The sequence below is a fragment of the Carcharhinus amblyrhynchos genome, chromosome 8 (assembly GCF_965287045.1).
Source record: "Carcharhinus amblyrhynchos chromosome 8, sCarAmb.v2.hapA, whole genome shotgun sequence".
Taxonomy (NCBI): Eukaryota; Metazoa; Chordata; class Chondrichthyes; order Carcharhiniformes; family Carcharhinidae; genus Carcharhinus; species Carcharhinus amblyrhynchos.
In genome coordinates, this window is record NC_137331.1 from 106,230,004 (window position 1) to 106,247,316 (window position 17,313).

The window sequence follows — 17,313 nt, forward strand, 5'->3', positions numbered from 1 at the left end:
GCTGATACTTTCAAGGTTTTTTTTCCCACAAGATCCTCCAAATCCTTTTCTAATGTAGACTCTTCCTTTTGATTTGGAGCTCCAGTTGTTAATTTTCTTCTTTCATTTTTACATCTTAAAGAACATCTTCCAAATGTGTGGTCTGATCTCCCAATCTATCCAGGTCTCTCTGGAAATAGTCGACTTATTCGCCTTCTCTTCACTGTAGTATTTCCCGCCAATATCTAAATTCATCACATTGACAAACTTGAATACTTTTGTTTCATTCTCCAATATAAATTGAAGGAAAAGTTTGTCACAGAAGCAATCCCTTGACACACCCTGCCGGTCACATGTCTCTACATTGACAGAGCTCCTGGAACAGCCAGCCTTTCCATCTTTTGACTCAACTAGCTTGTTCAGACTTAAGAAGCAAGATTTTTGTTTGTATCTTGAAAAGTTCTTTCCTGTGTGACGCCACTTCAAAAATTCTGCTGAGGTTGACTGGTTTACGTTCATTAATTCACCTGAGTTCCCACTGTCAGCTTACTCTGTTACATCTTTACAGTATAGAAGGAGGCCATTTGATCCATCAAGTCCTCGCTAGCTCTCTGCCCTGTAAGTTCCTGCCCGATTTCCTTTTGAAATCATTTGTCAACTCTGCCCTCACCTACCTTTATAGGCAGCAAGTTTCAGGTTATTTCCGCTAACTATGTACAAAAAGGTTCTTCCTGACAATTCTCTCTTGCTCAAAACCGTAAATCTCTATTGTCCTAACCTCCACCATTAATTAAGGGGAACACATTTTGTCCACCGTATCTAATCCTATCATCATACTGTTTACCTCTATCAGATCTCCCCAATCCTCCTTTGTTCCAAGGAAAATACTCCCCAACTTCTCCAAGGGAGATAGTCATCGAGTTCAGGAAACATAGTGGAGAACATGCCCCTGTCTACATCAACTGTGATGAAGTGGAGATGGTCGAGACCTTCAGGTTTCTGGGTGTGCAGATCACCAATCATCTGTCCTGGTCCCTCCACACAAAGCTATAATTAAGAAAACGTATCACTGCCTCTAATTTCTCGGAAGGCTAAGGAAATTTGTCATGTCCGCTACGATTCCCACCAATTTTTACAGATGCAGCGTGGGAGGCATCCTTTCTGGTTGCATCACAGCTTGGTATGGCTCCTGCCCTGACCAAGATTACATGAAATTACAAAGGATTGTGAATGTAGCCCAGCCCATCACACAAACCAAACCTCCCATCCATTGACTCCATCTCCACTTCCCACTGCCTTGGGAAATCAGCCAGAATAATCAAGGATGCCACACACCCCGACATACCCTCTTCCACATTCATCCATTGGGAAAAAGATACAAAAGTCTGAAAACATGTACCAACCAACTCAAGAACATCATCTTTCCTGCTGCCATCAGACTTTTAAATGGTCCTATCACACATTAAGTTGATCTTTTTCTTCACTGTATCAGTTACTGCAATGCTATATTCTGCACCTTAGCCTTTCCTTCTCTCCTATGTACTCTATGAATGGTATGCTCACAAGGCACAATATTCTTCACTGTATCCTAATACATGTGAAAATAATGAATCAATTCAAACAAGCTAACTTTGTAGCTAAACTGTCTCATCTCTGGAGCCATTGTGGTCAATCTTCTCTGCATCCTGTCAAGGGACTCCACATCCTCTTTAAAGTATGGTCATCAGAACTGAGCACAATACTCTAGTTGTGGCCTAAGTAGAGCTTTATGGAGGATCAGCATAATCCTCTTTTTGTACTCAACGGCTGGGATTTTACCATTGAATTGCACCTGTTTTCAGGTGCAATGCAGTCGTAAAGTATGGCGTAAAATAATCAGTGTGATTGACACCGGTTTTCACGACCAGCTCCATTTTACGACAATAGGATTCCTGTCATGGTCAACTTCTTGCCAGAAATGGATGAAAGGCAGGTTAATTTATTGAAACTTATTTCAATAAGTTTTTCAATGTCATTACCGAGCTTGGCGCTCAATCGTCCAATTACATTATTCGGACATGATCAATCTTTATATATCGGATATCTATAACTGATATCAAAAATCAGATATCAAAGTCAATATCATTAATTAATTCAAATCTCTCCCAGTATCTATTGGTATTATTTTTAAATTGACCAGTCTGTAGTTATTAGCAATGTCCTTGCACCGTTTTGTGAATAAAGGTGTCACATTTGCAACTTTCTCATTCTCTGGCACCTCCACCGTATCTAGGGAAGGTGAGATGATTTTAACAATCCCGTCCGTAGCTGCCTCCATCCTGACTTAACCTGGAAATGCAAGCCATCCACTTTAATCATACTGGGCCTTTCTAATACATCCTGCCTATCAATTTTCACCTCATCCATTATCCTCTCCTAATTCTGTTTGTGCTGATATTTTGTCAGCATCCTCTTCCTTAGTAATATCAATGCAAAGCATATGTTAAGTATTCTGCACTTGACCTGCACCTTTAAATACAGAAAATAGAAGAAGGAATAGGCCTTCGAGCCTGCTCCACCATTCATTTTGATCATGGCTGATCATCAAATTCAATATCCTGATCTCACCAACCTCCTCATATCCCTTGATCCCTTTAGCGTAGAATAAACTTCTTTGTCTCTAGTCTCCATCTGACTCTTACTACCCACTTACTATTGACATTTCAGTGGAAGATTGCTGGGTTCCCTTTTATACGTGGTGCCATTCTATTCTCTATGTTATATCTTTATTAGTCTTAAAAGTTTCCTTGTTATATCTGCCATGGTCCTCACTTGAGAAATTCACCTGACATACATCACACACCCTCTTTATTTATCTCATCGTGTCCTCACCTCGCACACCTTATGGAAGGAATCCTAGCAGTGGTTCCTCTGCCATTCCTGCTCATTGGTCTGAAACACCTCTTTATTAAAGGTCACCCATTGTACTGTTATTGCAGATTTGCCTGTTGAACTTTGGTCCCAGGCTAGATATTCACTTGGCCCATCTCTTCCTATGACACCAGATTCAGCAATTCTTCTTTTTGTACTTGATCCGACAACATGCTGATCAATTCCTGCCCCTCCGTGCTCTTTACTCTTTGCTCTATTTTTGAGTAATTAAAGTCCCCCAATTTCACCACTATATAAATGCAAAATATTGCAAATGATGGAATTTGAAAATAAAACAGAAAATGCATGAAAACCTTATCAGGTCTGACAGCATCTGTGGGGAGAGAATAGAGTCAATCTTTTGAGTCTAGATGACCCTACGTCAGAACAGTTCTGATGAAGGGTCATCCAGATTCGAAACGTTGGTTCCATTCTCTCTCCAAATTGCTGGGGTCGCAGCTATATAATTTTGTATTTCTTTGCACATTTATTTCACTAGCTTTCTCGCAATTTGGAGGCCTATACAATACATCCAGTAGTATGATTGCACCCTTTTTGCTGCTTAACTCTTAATAAAATGGATTCTACCCTCACCCTCTTGACCTCTCTTTCCAATGCCGCAATGTCTTCTCTGATCGGCACTGACACCCCACCTCCCCTTTCCTTTGATATCTTTGTTGAACACTTTGTATCATAAAGATTAATTACCCAATCCTCATACTTTTGATTTATCTGCCTCTTATAAATCAATGCTGTGTATTTTGTTTTATCATTTTTCCCGTGATGTTCCACTATCTTTAGGATAACTCCTGTTACTTTACCAGACATTAAATGTCAAGTTACAAGATGATGGTTATTCTTTTATTTAATATAAACGTTCCCTCTACACGGCATCTCTACACCTCCTACATTCAGCAATTCTCTTCAAGTATCTGAGAATCTGATTGATTTGCCATCTCTTTTAAGAGTGTTTCTCACCTTGCTATTGGTTAGTGTGCTTTCTGGGTAATGCTTCCTTCCTTTTGACCTTTGAATTGCCACTGTGCACGAGGACAACCAGCCTCAGACTCATTTGTAAATACTGACACAAAGATGTAATTAAGGATTTTGTTGATTCTGTGATCATTTATTATAATGTCCACCACCACACCCTGGGGTCTCTCAGGGCTCCACTATTTCATTTGTCAACTGTTTTCTTTGCATTTATTTAAATAAACCTTTTAAATTGGCTGAATCTCGTTAGCGATTATGGAACCACCCAATCAACTTCTTCTCATTTTTGTTTTTGCATATTCATCCATCTTTTAACTTCCCCTTTATTTTAATCCAAGAATTTTATCCGTTTTTACTTCACTTTTTTTTATTCAATCATGGGACATTGGGCATCATGTAATGCCCATTCCTATTTGCCCTTGAACTGAGTGGCTTGCTGGGTCATTTCAGAGAGTAGTTAAGAGTTAACCACATTGCTATGGACCTGGAGTCACATGTAGGCCAGACCAGGTAAAGAAGGCAGATTTCCTTCCACAGAGGACATTAGTGAACCAGATGGGTTTTTCCAGCAATCGATTTCATGGTCTTCAGTATATTCTTAACATCACTTTTTTTTGTTTGAACTTAAATCCTACCACCTGCCATGGTGGGATTTGAATCCAGGTTTCCAGTACATTAGCTGAGTTTCTGGATTAATAATCTAGTGATAATACCACGAGGCCATTGCCTCCCCGTACTTGTTGCCCACAATTGTTTCCTATCTGCTCTAATACACTGTTTATTCTTCTCCTCGAATTGTGTATATCAATCAGTCAATGCAATTCATGATTCCCCATTCTTTTCTCAGGCCCTTGAAACTTGCCTTTCTGAAACCATAGCCTTTACTGTTCCTTTCCCTTTTCTCACGTAACTTTTCATTTAATCTCCAGTTTATTGTGCTCAGTCATTTAGCCATTTTCTGATTTTACCAAGCTGCCACCCTGTGACTTTTGAGAGTCTACAATTGTTCTGTTCATGTTATACCTTCCATGGCTATAAATGATGCAACAGCTCGTAATTAATAGTAATTCACTTTCCAATTCCCAGTGCCGTCTTCCCAATTAATGCAGGCAAATTGAAATTCATCATATTAGCTTCCTTAATCTCTTTGATTAAGTGTTATGTGGCCTAAAACAAGATTCTGTAAGACTGTCCTTGGCTAATTTTGAGACTCGGGCGTATTTTCTCAATTGCATTGTTTTTACTCACTGAAGAAAAATATTCTTTCACGTCCAGAAGGAAAAAAAAACAGTAAAATGGGGAAGTAGGAATACTGTTCTGAATCCCTTGAATACTTTGAACCAGTACCATATTGCCTCATTTTACTGATGTTCCATTTCAAACTGTTTTTCCCTTCTAGGATGGGATTTGGGTGTCAACTCGCATTTTGATGTCCATCCCTAAATTGTCCTTGAGAGCAGTTAAATGTCAATCACATGCTGTGGATCTGGAGTCCCACATAGGCCAGACCAGGAAATGATAGAGATTTCTTTCTTTAAAGATCGTAAGAAATAGGAACAGGCCATTCAGTCTTTTGAGCCTGTTCCACCATTTAATAAGGTCATGTCTGATCTAACACTCACTTACTTAGTCCACTTTCCTCCCTTCTCACCATTGCCCTTAATTCCCTTACTAATTAAAAACCTATTGGTATTTACCTTGAAAATGTTCAAGGACTTACCCCCTACAGCTTCCTGGGGTAAAGAGTTCCAAAGATTCAAATCTGCCTTAAATGAACAAGCCCTTATTTTGCAACTGTGCCCTCTGGTTCTACACTCTCCCATAGAGGTCATAGAATCATACAGTGCAGAAGGAGGCCATTTGGCCCATTGAGTCTGCACCGACCACTATCCCACCCAGGCTCTATCCCCATAACCCCATGCATTTACTCTAGTGAGTCCCCCTAACATTAAGGGGCAATTTAGCATGGCCAATCCACCTAACCCACACATTTTTGGACTGTGGGAGGAAACTGGAGCACCTGGAGGAAATTCATGCAGACATGGAGAGAATGCGCAAACTCCACACAGACAGTGACCCAAACCAGGAATCAAATCTGGATCCCTGGCACTGTAAGGCAGCAGTGCTAGCCACTGTGCTGCCTCATGAGTGGAAGTATCAGTCCAATATTTACTCTGTCTAACCCGCTAAGAATTTCATATGTTTCAATCATGTCACCATTCATTCTTCTGAACTCCAAGGAGTACAAAACCAACCTGTTTAATCTTTCCTTATATGATAGTTCCTTTATATCTGAGGTCATCTTAGTAAATTACTTTGTCCTGCCTCCAGTGTTAATATATCTCTCCTTAAATAAGGAACCAAAAATGTAAAACTGTACACAGTATTCTAAATCTGGCCTTACTTGTCCTTTGCACAGTTGTGACAACACCTTCTGATCATTGGCCCCGACTGCTGATTGCTGGCCTCATCACTAGCCCCCACCCCTCAACACAGAGTCCCTCCTTTCCTTCCCTCCTACCTCTCCCTGCCAACTCCCCACCCCCCCCCCCCCACCCCACCCCCCTCCAAGTCTAGCTCTGCACTGGTATGTTGTGATTCCATGAGGCCCTGCCCCTCAAGCCTTGCCTCCTTGACATTGGCTGGTGCCAGGTTGGGCACTGCCAGTGTGCCAGACAGGCAATGCCAGAGTGCTTGGTGGGCACTGCCAGTGTGCCAGGCTGGCATTGCTAGAGTTCCAGGCTGACAGTGCCAGGCTGGCACTGCACAAAGGGCACTATCTCCCCATACCTAACCTCCTAGAGAGCCTTAATGACCTCCAGACCCACCTGCGAGGCACCACATTTGGTCCCTGTTGCTGGAGACCCAGCTGTGAGGTCAGAAATCTAAGTGATTCCAGCCAATAATATCCAGAGTTTTAATTAGGACGTGAATGCTAGAATCGTAATTGTGCCATTCCCTGGCACAAGGCTGATTATGCCACAGAAAATGGCCTGATAAATCACGACCAGCTGAATACCAGGTGGGAAACAGATTTTTAGCCTCACGCTTATATTTGCCGCCCCACTCCTTTAACAACCAGCATAGGGGGCTGGTAAAATCATGCCTGTGGTGGCCAGCCCCTTTAAGGAGCTATCTTCCACAATGGTCAGATGGCCCGGGCTAACCAATCAGGAACTGAGTTGGGGGCTTCATTCCAACTAGTTTAGGCTTGTCCCAGCAGTTAGATTTAAACTCATGTCTAGAAGTATTGAATTTGCATCACCCTGTAAAAAGTCACTGTTCATTAATAAACATCTGTAGTTTGTTCCTAACTGATGGAGACAAGTTACTACAATGCAGGTTTTTTAACAACAATAGGTGGTAGTTTCACGGTTGCCATCACTTGAAACTAGTTTTCAATTCATTTAATTGAATTTAAATTATAGCTACAGCTGTGGTGGGATTTCCACCCATGTCCTATAGCAATAGTCTGGGCCTCTGGATTGCTAGTCCGGTGACATTATCACTGTGCTACCATCAGACCCAAAATTCCCCAAACATTGGCATAAATGGTGCAAAGATTGCATAATATTAAACACATGTAATGTTTTCACAACATTTATTTTTGTTTTAAAGAGAATGCACCAGAATTGGCCCTCTTCCACAAAAAAACTGAAGCATCTTTGAAATACATAGGTATGGGACCATTTGTTTTTCCCCTTTAGCCCTATAAGTCTTGTAATTACTGTGTGGTACCAATTATCTTCGCAATTTTACTCTCCAATTCTGAATGTTGGAACCAAATGGACTTGATCAAGCCTTTAAAAAGAAGTTGCAACACTTTTGAGATTCCAGGGGTCCTCAGAGTACATCAGAACTTTGGATGGTTCTATCTCATTTCTGAGTCTTGACAAGGTATGTTGGTGGGTTATTCAGCTGTGGAGTTTCTCACAATTGACCCCAACTTTCCTCCTACTCTAAAGCCATTCAGGTTGAGCGGGGGGGGACGTTGGATAGTCGTGAGCAGAGAGGCACACCGGCTAAATTTGACTCCCTCAATCCCAGAAGTTGGGGTAAATCATAGCAGCACTGGTCAAGGATCAGTATGGACCAGTGTTTGAAATTGGGACATTGCCTGGGTCAATATTTCATGGAGCATTGTATCCAATTCTTTTCAAACCTGTAATTTAAAGAGTCATTAGCTCTTAATGTTGCATGTTTATTTTTGGAAGTTCAGATGTTTTGATGTGGAGTCTAAGGCACACACAATCTCTGAGTTAATCTCCCTCTTTTTACAGAAAGTTGCTGAGAAGTCCAGAACATTGCTTCCTGCCGCACAGAAAAGTAGACAGGTATGTGAATTTGTATGCTTTGCAGTCTTTCACACGGCAAATCTAATTGAAGAATGCCCTTATACAAATGGAATTCATGCCATCGGCCCTGTTCCTATGTTCTGTGGCAGCTTGTTGCCTACTGTAAGCCACTCCATCAGCAGGAAAGGTAATTCGTGGAGAGGCCTGCGAAAAGCAGCAGTTTTATGAAATCGGGAGTAGATAGCTGATTCCAGTGAGCTCTTTCTACTTTGATACACTGATGCAGGGTTACAACAGCTTTCATCCTCCTAAAACTATTGTGGTTACCTATTCCACGACAACAAATTCACGGTCACTAGGTCTTCAAATCAGAAGCGACATTAAAACTCCCTGTGGTTTTGCAAAATGATAAGAAGTGTTTATCATATCAGTTGTTCTTTTTTTTCTTGGACCAAGATATTTCTTGACTCTTTTTTTCCCATTGGTTTGAAGAATAAATCAGCTGCAGGTTTATATTGTTTCCCCCAAAGGAATTGTCTACAAAGATAATTGTCTTGTCCCTCGCAATTTTAATTGTTATTTCTCAAAAAGAGTCAGTATTTTGTTTTTGTTTCCATGATTGCACTGTTCATTGTGGTCATCACATCGTTTCAAGAAATGCATGATAGTATGGCCTGCTGCTGTGATTATGCTGAAAACTGTCTCTCCAATTCAACATAGATTAATTTCACGTGAATGTTATTGTTACATTGGTCTCCTTTTCAAGAAGGTGAGCTTTTGGCTGATCTGAAGATGAGTCATGCCGACAACAATTCCATGGCTACACGTGATTTAATTTGCGTTGGTGGGTCGTGTCAGGTCATTAAACTTGGGCAGTACGGTGGCACAATGGTTAGAACTGCTGCTTCATGGCGCCAGGGATCTGGTTTCAATTCTGGCCTTGGGTCACTGTCTGTGTGTAGTTTGCCCATTCTCCCCCGCGTCTGCGTGAGTTTCCTCCGGTTTGCTCCCACAGTCCAAAGATGTGCGGATTAGGATAACTGGCCATACTAGATTGACCCTAGCGTCAGGGGATTTTTTCGCTAAATGTGTGGGATAACGGGGGTGGGGCCTGGGTGGGATTGTGGTCAGTCGGACTCGATGGGCCGAGTGGCCTCCTCCTACATTGAAGGGATTCTATGATGATTCCATCTTCCACTGTTAGTGTCTACGCAATAGCGAAGGTGGCACTGACCGAGCCGTCTGCCTCCTTGCAAAGCACCGTTGACTGCCTCATTGACCTCCTCAATTTCAAATGCTTCCGGGCCTTTGAGCAACAGTAGTATTACCCGCATATTCCTCTCTCCGTATGCAATAAGCCATGCAGAAAGAGGTACGTTAGTGAAACCCTGCTCCATGCATCAGTGGAGGCCCAATTCAGGAAAATTCAGGATTTCTCATGGTACCATGGGGGCAAATAGAAGTTTTACACTGCCTCGTTTTGGAAGGCCGAGGAAGCTCTTGACGTTAGCTCGGCTGCTAGGAACATAATGAGACTCCGACTTATTTGAAGGATTACAGCACCCTGCAGCACACCCAAATATCATAGGCTAATGTCGCCACACATAGAACATAGAACATAGAACATAGAACATTACAGCGCAGAACAGGCCCTTCGGCCCACGATGTTGCGCCGACCAGTTACAAAAACAATGACCCACTAGCCTATACCAATCCCTTTTCGTCCATAAACCTATCCAGAGATCTCTTAAACGCCCCCAAACTAGACGCATTTACAACCGCAGCAGGCAGGGCATTCCAATCCCTCACCACCCGCTGGGTAAAGAACCTACCCCTGACATCCGTCCTGTAGCTACCCCCCCTTAATTTAAAGCCATGCCCCCTCGTGCTAGCCTTCTCCATCCGAGGAAAAAGGCTATCACTATCCACCCTATCTAAACCTCTAATCATCTTATATGTTTCAATAAGATCCCCTCTTAGCCGCCTTCTTTCCAACGAAAACAACCCTAAATCCCTCAGTCTCTCCTCATAGGACCTCCCCACCATACCAGGCAACATCCTAGTAAACCTCCTCTGCACCCTCTCCAACGCCTCCACATCCTTCTTGTAATGCGGGGACCAGAACTGCACACAGTACTCCAAGTGCGGCCGCACTAGAGTAGTGTACAGTTGCAACATTACACTGCGACTCCTAAATTCAATCCCCCTACCAATAAACGCCAAGACACCGTACGCCTTCTTAACAACCTTATCTACTTGATTCCCAACTTTCAGGGATCTATGTACACACACACCTAGATCCCTCTGTTCATCCACACTATTCAAAGTCCTCCCGTTAGCCCTATCATCTCATTCTCATTCTCTGCTCTGCACTAACAATCAGCAATGATTATAAAGGGCTGCATTTTACATGCCGGGTTTTTTTTCCAATGGCACACAAAATAGGGCAGATGCCCATGCCTACCCCACCACCCACACTCATTTTCACCTCCCTTCCTCCATCCCCATTATACAGGGTGGTGGGTGGAGGAGAGGGGTGCAGTGGGCAGGCACCAAAATCAGCAGCCTGCCCACCCACCATATTTAAATAGGTATTCAAGGGTCAATTGAGCTTGTTACCAAGCCAGTTGACCCTGATAACATGCTGCTGCACCATAAAACAGTTGGCATGGGCAGCCGGATGGGACTGGTCAGCCTGTTTTTTTTTAATCATTCGCCAAAGGACGGAAGGGTAGGCGAGGTGGCTGTCCATTGTGGATCACTAGTTGCCCTCCCTCCCACCCCAAACGCACCCCGACGATGGAACATCCCTTTTCTTCCCCTTTCCTCGTAACGCCCCTCTCCCCTCCACCTCCAAACCCTGATGACCTTACACCCAACACTCCTCCAGCTGTGAAACCCTGCCTGCCCAAGACCACGGAGTGACCAGCTTCAGAGATCCACAGGCCTTCTTATTTCCTCTTCTTGCAATCCCAACCTTGGCCATGAATGGTTTGCACAGTGGCACTGTGGTTAGCACTGCTGCCTCACGGCTCAAGAACCTGGGTTCGATTCCCAATTTGGGTTACTGTCGATGTAGAGTTTGCACATCTTCACTGTGTCTGCGTGGGTTTCCTCCGGGTGCTCCGCTTTCTTCACACAGTCTGAAAGACATGCTGGTTAGGTGCGCTAGCCCGAACAGTGGCGACACGGGGAATTGCACAGTAACTTCATTGCAGTGTTAATGTGAGCCTTACTTGTGACTAATAAATAAACTTTAATGCCCTCTTGGCATTTTCAGAACTGATAAGCATTGCCTGCCAACTTCTGCTGTGAAGGGCAGAATTCTCACATTGCCTTTGTTAAGCCTGGACTCAGTTATGGCTGTGAGATGGGCTGGTGTGGTGTGTGTGAGCCCCACAATGACTTTTGCTTCTGCTGGGGTGGGGGTGTGGGGGCTGGAGAGAGAGAGAGCTGACTGTCCCTGTTCCATTTGATCGAAAGTGCCAGGATGACAACGGGGGTACCTTGGACCTTAAAGAACGGCAAAACCATCAGTGCATTTCCTTAACTAATGAGGCTTAAGTAGAAAAAAAAGAGCTGAAGAAGGAGGGTGAATTTGAGTCAATAAAGGGTAAAAAGATTGGATTAACTGGGTGAAAAAGAGACAAAGTCAAGGTGCAAAAAAAATTTGACCATGTTAAAATCTCGATTAATAATTTACTACATATAGAACCAAAGTTATTGTTTTGCATTCTATTACATTGCTGAAAGATTATTTACCACTCTCAATCTCCATCCCTAATGTTCTGCATTGAATTTGTGTGTAATTAGTGTGGAAATCCAACAAGTCCTTTAAAGGGAGGCTTAGGGCTGGATGTCATTTGCATGATGCAAATGGAGAGTGATGTAAATTGATCAACAACCTCCGAAGGTTCTCGGCCAACAGCAAATTTCCTGACCTTGTTGGGTAATGTGTGCATTAATAATGGCATGCATCATTAGCGCACTGATCATTTCTCAGCAAGGCTTAGTCCGTTAAGTTTCCCGACTAGACTTGGGCTAAGGCCTTAGTTCAAAAGATAGATGAAAATCTAAAACAGTGGCAGGATTAGTTGCACTGATGGTAATGGAGTGGAAATGAATTACTGGCAGTAAATCAGACTCTAAGCTATTTGACATGGCCTAGAAACTGAGGTCTTTTGAAACCTTCACACAGAAAATCTAGAGCCAACCCTGTTAGGGTTTAATTTGCAACAACTGAGGAGAGGGATTCCACATTTGTGAGTTTTCATTAAATGGGCACATTTTATTTGACAATGTAAAAATTAAAGAGAAATAGAAGGAAAACTTTTGTTTGGCCAATGTTCAAAGAAGGAAATTGTTCAAAGTGCATTTTCTGGTACTCCAGTGATATTTCCTTTTCCCTCCTCTCTTATAAATCACATTTTCTCTAAAGAGTTGTTCTGGACTGATGGGAAGAACTCATGAATGCATTTACCTGTTAAGAATTTTATAATTGCCCTTGTTACTGGATTCCATTGCCTTTGATTTTTGAATCACATCTTTAATATTAAACTCAATTTCAAGATCATTCCTACGTTTATCACAAAATGAATGGTGCAGGACACAGCAGTCATGGCAACTTCCAGGAAATTTTGCGCGCAAACTCACAATAGCCTCTCAGTGGTTACCAATGATCTATGAATTGTGGGAGTGGAATCCCATCCGATTAACAAGTACTGTAGAATTATCTGGTGACACCCCGATTGCGATGTGTCTGGTTTTGATCTGGTGAACCTGTGGAAATCCAGTTACTGAAGCAAAGGTAAATAGCCCTGTGAGCCTGAATGGCTTCATCAGTGTCAAAGGGCCCATATTGGTTGGCCTGAGTGTATGTGGTATCCAGCACATTGGGAAGTAGGCTTGTAGACTGCATATGGTGAGATCCTGCAGCTAATTGAAAGACAGGAGGTGAAGAGATTCAGCGTGTGCATACCTGGTGCTCTTTGTTGGAAAGACGTTTTGTTGTGGCAGGCTGCAAATGTCCACAATAAGCTGGCATGAAAACCTCAGCTTCCTGATGCACTGTTGTTCAGTCAAGCAGCAGAGCTGATCAATACCACTGCTCTTAGCTTGTGTCATCCACACATCTCGAGGAATCCGTGCTTAGTTCTTTATGTCAGAATAGAATTTGTCATTCGATTGCTATTTAACTTATTTAAATAAGTAACTTGACATCTTCCAAGAGGGTTTCCTACTTGCTCCCCAACGCATCTCTGATGATGACAATGGGAACAGGTAGGACTTGGTCGGTGCAGGCTTGGAAGGCCGAAGGGCCTGTTCCTGCGCTGTAGTTTTATTTGTTATTTTCTGTGTTCTTTGATTGCCTACACGCCTCTCAGGGCTGCATGCATCTGTGCCTGGCCCACCCTGTCAGATGAAATTCCACCCAAGGCAGAGGAGTAAATATCTGCGCAGGTTTTCCTGATAGAAGTTTAAGTGTGGAAACACTTTGCAAATGAGCATCTGAAAGAAAAAGATTGGTTCAGATGGGAACCTTTAGCCAGAACAGAATGGTCAAACTGGTAAATCCTCTTCCCGGGGGCTGGCAAAACAGAAGGGAAGGGGGGGCATCACAGCTGATTAAACAGATAGTCAAGAGAAATTAGCATCGCCGACCTAAAAGGAGCTGATCAAGTCAATCTGGTTCGATCAGGCACTCAACTAAGCCTGGTACCAACAGCATAACTGAAGAAAATCATTGCAGGATTATGTTTTGTGCAAAAAAAATGAACTTTGAACTGGAGATGCTTGGATTTAAAGTATTTGGTGCTGGGAATGGAGAGGAATGCAATCCTTGACAAAATATCTGAACCCCACATTTAATGTAATTTATTTTAACAGGAAGAGGTTCTAACTTAAGCAACCTGGATGAACAACTAACCCAAGAGTGCCATCAAGGTTGAAAAGGGAAACTGAGGTACACCAATAACAGAGATATGCTGAATACTGGATGATGGTAGTGGGTATAGCAAAGGCAAGGAGGATGGGGACTTTGGCAAGGGTACCTTGTACGTAAAAGAAAACAGAATTCAATTGATTGACTAAATGCTGCATCTGATGTAAAGGTCTCCGATTATATCTATTTAATTCACTCCTCACAACTCATCACGCGATGGTGGTGTTAAAATAGAGAGAACAGTACAGCAACATAGACAGCAGACTTCAGTTACCCTGCTGGAAACTGAAAATAGTCAAATGCGGTGGACCTTGAGTTAATCATGATATCATTACTGTTTTCTGCCTCACACAGTTATCCCTCCTAGTCTTGATTCTTGGGAATGATCCAGGTGTCGTATGCAGGAAGCAAATGTGACAAGTGAACACAACGTGATAACCTTCAATCTAGCTCGCGAAATGACAGAAGCAAGAAACCCAAACCCCAGTATGTAATTTGAGATAGACAGATTTGATGGGTGAGTGCTGAGCTGAGTAATGTAGCTGCATCGTGCTGGAGGTAGCACATAACTGCAGCCAAGCGAACAGAACTAAAATGAACAAAAATAGATCAACAGAGGAACTAAAAAGAGCATTGAGGGAAAACAAAGACCAAGGTAGAAGGTGATGGAGGATGACCACTGGGTATAGGGTGATTTAGATGCAGGTCATATATAGATAAGTAATGACAAGAGAATTTGAAGGGCACCCAACCACAGAAAATGCTCCCAATACTCTAAGAATCTACCAAAGGCCAACTAGGAGAAAGTTTAAAACCTCCAGAGCCACATATTGGATTATAAATGAGGATGAATAGAATATAGTAAACCTGAAAGCTGACTCCTTCAAGGAGAACACCAACAGGGATTGATATTAAACACAGCCCATGCGTTTCAGATTTTGATATTTGTGAAGCAGAATCTTTTGATGGGGAATCATCAAATCCCTGCAGTGCAGAAAGGCTATTTGGCCCATCAAACCTGTACCAGCTCTCCAATAGAGCATCTTACTTGAGACCAACCCCCTCCCTATCCCTGTAACCCCATGCATTTACCTCGCTAACCCCTCTAACCTACGCATCCTAGGACGTTAAGGGGCAATTTAGCATGGCCAATCCACTTAATCTGCGTATCTTTGGACTCTGGAAGGAAACCAGGGCACCCGGAGGAAACCGTGCAGATACAGGAAGAACTTGCGGACTCCACACAGGCAATCGCCCAACGTTGGAATCGATCCTGGGTCTCTGGCGCTGTGAGGCAGCAGTTCTAACCACTGTTTCACCGTGCGCCCCACAGAGGAGATGGCAGAATCAGAATCACCAGCTCTCCAAGTGAGCATTATAGGTAAAGTTCTGCTGTTCCGCCTGTCACAGGAATTGTGGTGGACGGGGGTTGGACTGCGCAAAGGTCCGTTGACCTCAGGTGGGATTTTCCGGTCTTGGGGCGAGTGCGGTCAGAACATCTTACACTATGATTTTGTTTGAAAAGTTTTTATAAAATCATGGAACATTATAGAAACCCTAACAGGCAAACGTAGGTTTCATATTCATGCAGGGTACCGGAACCCAAGCTGCCAAAATCCAGATCATTTATCCTGAAAATGAATGAATTAACAATCTGAATTAAATTGGGGAAAGCATTGTTTTGTAAGTGACCTCACAAATCACAGCCAACATGTCTTTAGAGGGGATAGCTCTTGTTGATCCAGAATCATGTGAGAAACAAGGCAAGATATGAATATGGAACTGGTGAAACAGAAGGAAGCAAAGGGCAGTACCAATAAGCATATGGGCAATTATTCAATGAAGAATCAGAGCTGGTGACTCTCCTGTACATGACATAAAAGACCTGTGTATGTAGTCTAAATGTGCCAGAGCTAAAAAGATATTCGGACGCAGCATTTACGAGTTATGGAGCCTTTATAGCCTTCTTATCAATGAGGAAGGAGAACTGAAGAATTCCTAAGGTTTCTTCAGTCTGCCCCATTCAATTGTGAACAGTCAGCTTTTTAATAAGGCACAGCCTCCAGCAAAGATCATTGTTTTTAGTCATGCACACCGGTAAATTACTTACAAATAGGTAGGTCCAAGACAATAGCTGCTTAATCGCATCCCATTGGTGGCATCATAATCTTTAGTGGTAGATGTATGGAATGTCCATTCAGATAATGGTCATTTAATCATGTCATAATCACACTTTCAGTACTGTTAGCAAGGACATTCAGCTGTGTCCTGTTGATAGATATAGTGAAATATCCTCTTTGTCTGTGCTGACTATTTCATGTATATGCAGAGAAAGCCAATCTACAATGACGGTGCTGCTAATTTTCCTGGATCCCTGATCAATATCCTGCTGAGTTCAGTTCTCCTCTCCCACAAATGTATTTAAATTCTTCGATGGTATCAAGCTAGAGAAGACTATGAACTTAGCAGTACAAGCGAAGAGTGCTTAGCATCATTTACACTTGGGCTGGGATTTCCCACTCCCATTCACTAAGGAAGGCTTGGCGTCACAAATGGAAAATATCACGAGATGACCTTAGACATGTATCCCGGTAACGTAAATGCAGGATGTGATCATCCCCTCCCCCATCAATACTAGACTGTGTTTCCCACCATTCAATGTTGGGAACATCACAGGCAGGTCTGAATAGTGACTTATTCGAGGGTGCCTTCAGGCACTGGGACGTAGGCTTCTTTGAAGGGCTGCATAAAAGGATGTGAAACCTAGAGCATGGGCTTCAATGCAGTGGGGGTGGGGGAAGTTGCATGTACTGAAGGTTCCACACAGTCACGGGGATACAGTGGGGGGGAGAGTGTGTATGGCAATGAGATATAGACAATGCCGAGGCTAATGGAAAAGCAGGTCAATGATCAATACTGCACTGCAGCTGAGGCCATTTAGCTTGAGCTCAATTAACTTGCTTGGGGACAGACTAGCCGTACAATTGTGCTCACTCCAGCAGCATTTATGTGTGAGGTGCCACTGTTTGCCGTTCAGCATTAGCCCCTTAGTTTGTGAACTTCCAAACTCAGTGACTACCTTCTTAATTACCCCTTCAAAAATCTCACTCACAAATTTTATTGAGTTGTTTGAAGGGATCATCAAGAAGATAGATGAGGGCAGTGCAGTTGATGTTGTCTACATGGAGTTTAGGA

At 42.8% G+C, this 17,313-nt stretch overlaps 1 protein-coding gene across 4 annotated transcripts in view; it reads left to right on the plus strand.

The window, feature by feature from the left end:
- Positions 1-17,313, plus strand: part of tsnare1 (T-SNARE Domain Containing 1) — a 735,823-nt gene that overhangs the window by 516,967 nt on the left and 201,543 nt on the right. For all 4 annotated transcript variants that reach the window (XM_080194990.1, XM_080194988.1, XM_080194987.1 and 1 more), the window contains one exon: positions 8,163-8,216. In XM_080194990.1, the coding sequence (XP_080051116.1) occupies positions 8,163-8,216 (54 nt within the window). The remainder of the gene's footprint in view (positions 1-8,162; positions 8,217-17,313) is intronic.